General features: G+C 37.8%; 1 protein-coding gene across 4 annotated transcripts in view; it reads left to right on the top strand.

Annotated features, from left to right (window-relative positions):
* LOC107720381 (mucin-16-like) overlaps positions 1-7,879 on the top strand; it is a 27,625-nt gene extending 19,746 nt beyond the window's left edge. For all 4 annotated transcript variants that reach the window (XM_016528070.1, XM_016528067.1, XM_016528068.1 and 1 more), the window contains 6 exons: positions 382-592; positions 664-852; positions 2,256-2,457; positions 4,533-4,612; positions 6,866-6,925; positions 7,041-7,879. In XM_016528070.1, the coding sequence (XP_016383556.1) occupies positions 382-592; positions 664-852; positions 2,256-2,457; positions 4,533-4,612; positions 6,866-6,902 (719 nt within the window). In that variant the 3' untranslated portion in view covers positions 6,903-6,925; positions 7,041-7,879. The remainder of the gene's footprint in view (positions 1-381; positions 593-663; positions 853-2,255; positions 2,458-4,532; positions 4,613-6,865; positions 6,926-7,040) is intronic.
* The last annotated feature ends 1,729 nt before the right edge of the window (positions 7,880-9,608 follow it).

The following is a 9,608-nucleotide window of genomic DNA, read 5'->3' as shown; positions in this document are numbered from 1 at the left end:
ATTGAATCGCCATTGGCTAGTACATTTTTTTGTTTACTCGCCAGACTGATATATATATATATATATATATATATATATATATATATATATATGTCTCCAAATTTTCATTTTTTAATGATGAATTTTCCCCGCTTCATTATGATACCATTAATAATTCATGATTTAAAAAAATGAAAAATATATGTTTTCTACAAAAAAACAGTAGGGTGCATTTCTAAGAACGGACACGTGTTTTAAACTAGATTTGAAAAGGTTCATTTTTCCTTTGTTAAACACATTTATGTGCTATTATGCTTAGGCTATTATTAATATCGTTAGCTTTTATTTTTATCTTTTCTCTTTGCTGTGAGTATGTATAATTTGTCTTTTTCTTTCTGGTAGGTGACCAGGCTGATCCATGTAAGTTCCAAGCGTGCAATGAGTTCTCCCAGTGTTTAGTCAACCGCTGGTCAGGCGAGGCAGAGTGTGTTTGTAACGCTGGCTATTTTAGCGTGGACGGGCTGCCATGTCAGAGTATCTGCGACATACAGGAAGACTTCTGCCAGAATGATGGGAAATGTGACATCATACCTGGCAAGGGCGCAATATGCAGGTGTGTACTGTAAAAAATCTCCTAAAGCAACAATACGGCCAAAAATGCAATTCACTTACCTTTGTTTTTAGGTGTCGAGTCGGTGAAAACTGGTGGTATCGAGGAGGACACTGTGAGGAGTATGTGTCAGAACCGCTGGTGGTTGGCATAGCCATCGCCTCAGTCGCGGGGTTCCTCCTCGTGGCGTCGGGCGTGATCTTTTTCCTCGCCAGAACTCTGCGAGACCAGTGTGACACGGATGATTCAGAAGACCCTTTACGGTACAAACTGTGCTTCACAAACACACTCTTAATGATCATATTTTATTTGGAAGAAATTAAGAAGCTTATGTCTTTCTTTAAATTTTAGAACAAGCAGAACTCCTTAGTGGACTACAAATCTGCTAAATGGATTATTAATAACGGTTCAGTTAATTTGAACGAATTGAATGGTGCACATGTGATGCCTAAATGGCATTTTTAAAGCATTCTGTCAGCGTTTTGAATGAATGCTGTAAATACAAGCACTCTGAAATGTGATTTACGTTTCCTCTGAGGCCCCAAAAGACAAATAATGTTGCATTTCCCAACTTGTTAAATGACATTTGGTTTCCTCACCTGGTTGAAAAGGAACCAAACAATCTCAGCTGTGATTGTGTTTGAAAGCACTGCGTTCTGGAACATACATATGGAGCGCACTGCAATATTTTACAGCCCAAACGTGCGTATTTTGTTTTTATGACCTTGTTGCACAAATAAGCCGGAACACACAATATGTTCTCTTTGGTAGTTATGAAACAAATGCTGTTAGGCATGTGCAGGTTGAATCAATTATCATTTTTGAACAAGTTCTTCCTGTCCTAAGTTTCATTTTGAACACACATTTTATATCCAATACACATATTTTACATCCATCAGCTCTAGATAACATACATACAAGAAGTACTTAGACACTTAATCCGCAATGTATTAGACAACTGTGACAGAATTAGTACAATATCCAAACAAATGTCAATTTATTTAAAAGACAAAACATATTGTGACACTTTCTGATTGTCAAACGTGTAAATATTATATCTGACTTCATACATTCAGTCAAGTTAGCTCTAATACTTGAAATGTTTCTTTAAGTTACATTTAAATAAAAAATAAAGACTCAATATTATAAAATACTTTAATTTAGTTTGCATCTTCACTTTGTCTGTAAACATAAACACGGCAGACTTAAACCTGTTTGCTTCACCAGCACCAGAGCAAACAGGGAAATCCTGGCAGACACACGATGATGTAACGTCTCTGCAGGGGATCTATCAGTGATCCTGATCAACAGGTTACAGAGGAATGAATGCCAGGATGGCAGAACATTGAGCCGCTCTCACTCGGCCTGAGATAATCCACTCACTTTTTCCGTGGCTCCACTATCTGACCCTTGGGCAGATATAAATAGGTGGGACGATCTGCTACTTTTACAAACCCACAGCAAGGGCATGTTTGATTCCAGATACAACCAAAGGTTTATTTAATTACTCATTTAATTTGAGACAATAGAGAGATGCCATTATTCAGGGAGAGAAACATATTTTGGATGAGATTCAAACCTGTCTTCCCAAAATAATTTTTTTTAATCTGATGTATTGATGTTGCTGTCCAAAATCTGACTTTTATTTCCTGACATTTTTCCACAGATATTCAGAGAACATGCCATCTCTAGAAAGAGCCACTAAGTACAATCCCATGTTTGAAAGTGAAGCAACTACAGGGTATAAAAAGTACTACCGCCGTTACCCAGATACCCCTGCGTATAGCACCGGCAGCGCTGAGACCTCCACGGACTTCAGCAGCGAGGAAATACGACACGTATATGAGAACAGTGAACTTACGAAAGAGGTGTGTTTGTGTGCATGTTAATAGACCTTAGAAGACACTAAATTAATTTTGACAAGAATCAAGGTTTTGTGGGGCAGAAGTAAGCTCACTTGGTGTGGTATATTGTACCTGGTTGTTGATCGCTCAGTTGACAAATTATTAAAAATACATCTTTCGGACCTAAAAAGACAACTTTCGAAAGTCATGCAAGTGGCAGCAATGCAGCACGTTTTATGGCAAAAAGAAAGCTAATAAAAATGCAATTAATTTAATTGAATTGAAAAAAGTAAGCACTACCCCAAGCCTAACCGTCAAATGGGGCGCAACTATTTTTACAAGGTGACGATTTCATATGAATAAGTACAATATTATTTCTATGAAAACGTATGACTTTTATAAAAATAGTAAGCACGAGGGTCCACTCCAAAAGTTAATGCCTGTTCACACCAAGAACGATAACTATAAAGATAACGGTAAAGATATAGTTCTAAAAATCGTTCTCAATATTAAAGAATAGCAGAGTCCGCACCACAACTATAACGATAAAGGCACAGAGAAACAATATAGTTGGAATCACAGGACCTCAGACTGGAACTAAGGTTTACCTTCCAACAAGACAATGACCCTAAGCACACAGCTAAAATAACGAAGGAGTGGCTTCACAACGACTCTGTGACTGTTCTTGAATGGCCCAGCCAGATCCCTGACTTAAACCCAATTGAGCATCTCTGGAGAGACCTAAAAATGGCTGTCCACCAACGTTTACCATCCAACCTGATAGAACTGGAGAGGATCTGCAAGGAGGAATGGCAGAGGATCGCCAAATCCAGGTGTGAAAAACTTGTTGGATCTTTCCCAAAAAGACTCATGGCTGTATTAGATCAAATGGGTGCTTCTACTAAATACTGAGCATTTTTCAGTTTTTCTTTTTTAATAAATCTGCAAAGATGTCAACAATTCTTTTTTTTTCTGTCAATATGGGGTGCTGTGTGTACATTAATGAGGAAAAAAAATTAACTTAAATGATTTTAGCAAATGGCTGCAATATAACAAAGAGTGAAAAATTTAAGGGGGTCTGAATACTTTCCGTACCCACTGTATATATAATTTTATTCCAGTTATGGACGTACAGTGAAAGTCTATAGGGCAAGACGTGTGTATGATAAACAATTTACATTTTCAATAACACATTTCTGTATGGATGAATTCCATTTTAACAACTATAGGAGCTGCACGTCCCCCTGGAATGTCTTGCCCCATAGACTCATTGCAAGTGTGGTACTATAAACACCATTTTTGTTTGTTTTACAAAACTGACGGACAAGTCACAACTGTTTTACATGGTAATTGACTGCATATCACAGATGCTGCAGATAGAGCTTAACTTGTTTTGAACACAGCGCTTTTGTTTAGCATGCACTGTGGCAGCCAGTAAGAGGCCAGAGACAAATAACAGACTGCAAAACCACTAAATGCACCACTTACTGGAAAGTTGTCCTTCAGTGAAGTATGACCTCAGCTGCACATATACATGTAAATCAATAAATTCTATAGAACAGGGGTCAGTAACCTTAGGCACACATGCCAGCGCTGGAGGGGAAACCACTGGCACGCAAGCAAAAATAGCAAGAGAGATTCATATTATATGCATTTATTTTATCTATCTATCTATCTGTCAGTCAGTCAGTCAGTCAGTCAGTCAGTCAGTCAGTCAGTCAGTCAGTCAGTCAGTCAGTCAGTCAGTCAGTCAGTCGTCTGTCTGTCTGTCTGTCTGTCTGTCTGTCTGTCTGTCTGTCTGTCTGTCTGTCTGTCTGTCTGTCTCTGTCTGTCTGTCTGTCTGTCTGTCTGTCTCTGTCTGTCTGTCTGTCTGTCTGTCTGACTTTTACTTTGAATATAAATCAACTCCTTTCAAATAAAAGTGCCTGTAATTAAAGAAATCCTTCATAAATTTCTGTGTTTCACCTTAGCTCTTGGTTTAAAGTGCCAGAGTTGGTCTATATGTCTAGAAGTAAAAGGAGGACTGGGGCAGAGAGGTCAGCTCATTTGTTATGTAACTGTCTTCTTCTCCCTCTTCCACCTTCCCTCTCTCATGACAGGAAATCCAGGACCGTATTCGAATTATCGAGCTGTATGCCAAGGACCGCCAGTTTGCAGATTTTGTCCGACAACACCAAGTGTAAGTCAGTAGACAGCATCTGTGTGCATATTGTCGAAGAGCTTAACTTGTTTTGAACACAGCGCTTTTGTTTAGCATGCACTGTGGCAGCCAGTAAGAGGCCAGAGACAAATAACAGACTGCAAAACCACTAAATGCACCACTTACTGGAAAGTTGTCCTTCAGTGAAGTATGACCTCAGCTGCACATATACATGTAAATCAATTCTTTCTATAGAACAGGGGTCAGTAACCTTAGGCACACATGCCAGCGCTGGAGGGGAAACCACTGGCACGCAAGCAAAAATAGCAAGAGAGATTAATATTATGTGCATTTATTTTATCTATCTATCTATCTGTCAGTCAGTCAGTCAGTCAGTCAGTCAGTCAGTCAGTCAGTCAGTCCGTCCATCATCTTCAACTGTCAGTTCATCCATTGTTTTATCCAACTATCTATCCATCCATCCATCCATCCATTCAACTCTGATTTTGTATTGCTACTCTGGAAAAATATGTGACACAAAGTGCTGTGAAGTGACAAAAATGATCACTGACCAGATCATATGATGTTAAAATGTATTAAGGCAGTTTTAAACACTCAAAACTGGTGCCACTGCTCACATCCAAAAGCAATATTTAATACTAAACTGAAAATTTATTTTCATGCCTTTGAAAAGCAGAGATTTGTTTATTTTGTATCATGAAGAATGTATTTTCGAGACAGTCCATTTATGGATATGAATTGAACTCTTTGTGCAATGGTAGTTAATACGTCTTCAAAAGAGCTCAATGTTCTGAGCTACAATAGCATGGCAAGACAAATTCAGACTGAAGGCCCGTTCGTGGGTGTTTTACTTGTGCCAGGTGCTGTATAGAGTTCCAGACGGGTAGAGAGTACCAGACTGAAAAACGAATGCTGGGGCTGAGTAATGGTTAACTGTCATACCAGCTGCAAGCACAGGGCAGATCACTCACTGGAGTCTGGAGCCAGGCCACACACACTCAGGATGTGTTCCAAAACCTAGTGAGCTGCCTACGTAGGAGGCATTTTAAGCCTTTGTAGGTGACCTCCTGCTGCGAGGGCTGGTCCAATTGGTAGGCAACCTAAATTTGCTGTTATTTGTTCCTATTGCCAAATTTGTTTCTATTGCCAAAATTCTATGGTAGCAGCAAGCTGCCATAGAATTCCATCCAAGATACAAATACAAAAAAGAGACTATTTGTTTTTTAAGCTTTGTTTCACCTTTTTTTTAGTTTCTTTCTTAAGTTTGACATGCTGAATACGAAAACAACCATTACTTTTTGTGCATCATTAACAATGCTCGTGAAAACTATATATATATATATATATATATATATATATACAACTTATACAAGCTAATCTGCTGTTACTCATGCATAAAACATTAAATGGTACATGCATGCATACTTCTAAGCTAACAACACTTTAACAAAAACAGTTAACAAAAATGAGTTGTCCAAAACTTAAGAAGTGTACGCTGGATGATTTTTTGTCTTTTATGACTAGTCCCACAATGTTCTGGAATGTTCTAGTAAGCACTAGAATATCACAAAATATTACAGCATGTTACAGAAACTTCTAGAATATTTCCATCCTTGCAAAAGCAACACATCTTTTAAAAAAAAGAAAGAACATGCAAACTTACCTGTACTAATCCGATGTTTCATAATTAATGATAGAAGTCCTAAAATTTACCTGACCTAAATATCTACCAACATTGATGCTACTTGAAAATAAATAGTACATAGCACCATGGAATTACAGAAGAGCCATAAAAAAAATAAGTGAAACTAAATTTTATTACAGTGTGTTGTATGAATCAGTCAGTACCAGAAAAGATCAATAAAAATTGTTAAATAAAATTTAAATAATAATAATAAAATCACTAATTTACTCAGTGTATTTCTAAGCTAGTATCATGTTGTTAGCCTAGCAACATGTTATCATGTTAAGTTTTCACTCGTGGAACATTAAGAATTTGCCCTTATAAGGTTCCATTTACTTAGTATGCCTTTTATTTAGGCATTAGACAGCAAGTCTAAAAGCAAACCAAGAACATTCTTTGGTTCTTAGACTCAAGCCTGGCAGAAAAGTTTCAGTTCAGAGTTCAATTCAAGCCATCAGTCAAGACAGTGATAGCTGACGTCCTTATTTGATTCAGCGTCACATTAAACAGACTGCTTTTCTCAAGCAGGAAAGCCTCTCATTGTGATGAATGAAGTTTTATTGGTTTGTGTTTATTTTATGCTGTAGGGCGCTTGACGCTAGACGAGAGAGCTCTTCCAATTAGTGTTGCAAACTGCTAAACCTAAGGTACCTGTGATGATTCTTCTTCTTTTTTTTCACATTATAAAAACATTTGTGATATAGCATCACCAGACAATCTATCGGTATATATATGTAATTCTGGTCATATTTTGCTCAACAGACACTTGCCTTTTTTTCTTGAATGCAAGAAGAGGTCCTCTTCAGCCATGGTGGACTTTGCAGGGAGATAATTTGTGAAGATGTAAATGGACTTTTGATTTTATGTGTTTATGGATGAGTGTGCAACCATCACGATGGATTGACAGATTGTGATCTAATGTAGAAAAACGATGTATTTGTGATTATGTTTACTGTTGTTACCGATGGGCCGATTTATTACTGCATTGTCAAGGCCATATTCATAAACACTTGTTAGTGACACATATCCGTATCATCTGATCACACCAGATAATGCAACTATACGTCCGGGCTTCATGTTGGTTCCTCTCTTTTTTTTAATGGAAAGCCTGTATTTATTTCTTATGGTTTTTCATTTGTCAGTGCCTTCACTTTGATTGTTACTCTTCGTTTTTATTTGAAATGTGGGACATCATTTCTTGTGTCCTAAAACACGGACTGACTGAAGAGAGAACGTTTCGCAGTAGTTATACTATTTTAATGAATACAGAGAAGAGTAGTTCCATACTTATATTTGCAACTTTAGTGTTTAGCCCTCATGACAATTTTTATTTAATTTTTTTGCAAAAACAGCTTATTGAATAAGAATTTTCATTATACAAAATTGATTTTAACTTTCCAATGTTTCTTTTAGTAATGTGTTTTCTGTTTAGTGACTATCCTGCAGTTAATTTTTCTACTTTTGTAAAACACTTACCACACACACACACACACACACACACACACACACAAGTCATTTAATCCAAATGTTAATGTCTGTCATCACAACAGATTGTTCTATTTATGTATATTTTTAATATCGTTGATTTCCACAATGATTTTCATGGTGGTCACAGCACAAGTTCTGTTTTATGAATAAAGAATAGTGCACAACATTGTGATTTATTGTTTGATTTACAATTTATCGACAAATTAATAATCTATAAATAAATGACTTTGTACGCACCAGAAATTACATGTACAAGTGTGTGCAATTTGCTTTACAAGTTGGATTAGAACAAATTTTATTCGCAGGGAAGGTAATCTGTTTGGATGCTTATTTTCATTTTCTATGAAAAGCTCTTTTAGATACTGTGATTCTTTGTCAGATTAGCCTCTGCACTGTGTTCAGGTACTTAAGATAACGTTTGCGTATTTGGCTAAACTCTTACCGCTACTAGGCATCTGCCAAAAGCTTACTCAATGACAAGTTGCCATAAATATACTTGGTCACGCTGAAGGAGATGGCTATTAACTAATTTGTCATTTAGCTGATGCTTTTATCCAATGGGATAAATCCAAAGTCCTATTCTGAAGCAGTCTTAACCTCAGGCGGCATAACCACAGACTCCCCGCAGGTTAGGAAATTGGATTTTTAAAAGCTACTAGTGGCTCACTATAACTACACCACCTCCTGCCAGGCTATTTTCTAAATACGAATTTGTAATTTAGCCAATGCAAAAATTCCGTAGTCCGCGCAGATCCAGACAGTAGGGATGAACCGAAGTGAAAATTCTGGTCTGAAACCGAAATGTATTTATTCTTTTATCAACATAACTACACCACCTCCTGCCAGGCTATTTTCTAAATACGAATTTGTAATTTAGCAAATCTTTTTAGCCAATGCAAAAATTCCATAGTCCGCGCAGATCCAGACAGTAGGGATGAACCGAAGTGAAAATTCTGGTCCGAAACCGAAATGTATTTATTCTTTTATCAAAAGTAATTTTGTAAGACTTTTTAATTTAAAGGAATTGTTCACCCAAAAATGAAAATTAGCCCATGATTTACTCACCCCCAGGGCATCTTAGGCGTATCTGACATTCCTCTTTCAGACAAATCCAATCGGAGTTATATTAAAAATTGTCCTGGCTCTTCCAAGCTGTATAATGGCAGTGAATGGTGCCCCTGTTTTTGAAGCCGAAAAAAGTGCATCCATTCATCATAAAACTACTCCACATGGCCCCGGGGTGTTAATAAAGGCCTTCTGAAGCGAAACGATGCGTTAGTGTAAGAAAAATATAAATTTTTAAAAATGTATAAACTTTAATCTCCAGCTTGCGGTCGCTCAAGCAGGCGCATTCACAACAAGGCGTTCGAGTGTATGACGTAGGCGTAGCGGGAGGCACAGCGTAAGCTCCGGGGAGAAGAGTGTAGTCTCGCGAGAACCAAATTTTGTTTACAGCACAGGGAAACCACGTGAACTACATCTGTAGTTTGTGCCGCCGCCGCTGCAGCCTCCTGCTTCCTGGTCGGTGTACATCGGTTCAAACAAATATGGCTGGGGAAAAAACTCATTCTCCCCTTGCCTTATATCAAAATCCTTTGACATTTTTGCTTTCTCCTCTGTGCTTTCGCGTTCGTCACTCTCTCCACGGAGCTTACGTTGCGCCTCGAACTCCTTGTCGTGAACGCGCCTGCTTGAGCAACCGGAAGCTGGAGATTACAGTGTATAAATGTTTAAAAAGCAATATTTTTCTTACACTAACGCATCGTTTCGCTTCAGAAGGCCTTTATTAACACCCCGGAGCCGTGTCGAGTAGTTTTATGATGGATGGATGCACTTATTTCA

Source organism: Sinocyclocheilus rhinocerous, unplaced genomic scaffold (genome assembly GCF_001515625.1).
Source record: "Sinocyclocheilus rhinocerous isolate Xijiao unplaced genomic scaffold, SAMN03320098_v1.1 scaffold1292, whole genome shotgun sequence".
Lineage (NCBI taxonomy): Eukaryota > Metazoa > Chordata > Actinopteri > Cypriniformes > Cyprinidae > Sinocyclocheilus > Sinocyclocheilus rhinocerous.
Note: the sequence above shows the minus strand (reverse complement) of the source record. Positions and strands in the feature narration are given on the sequence as shown.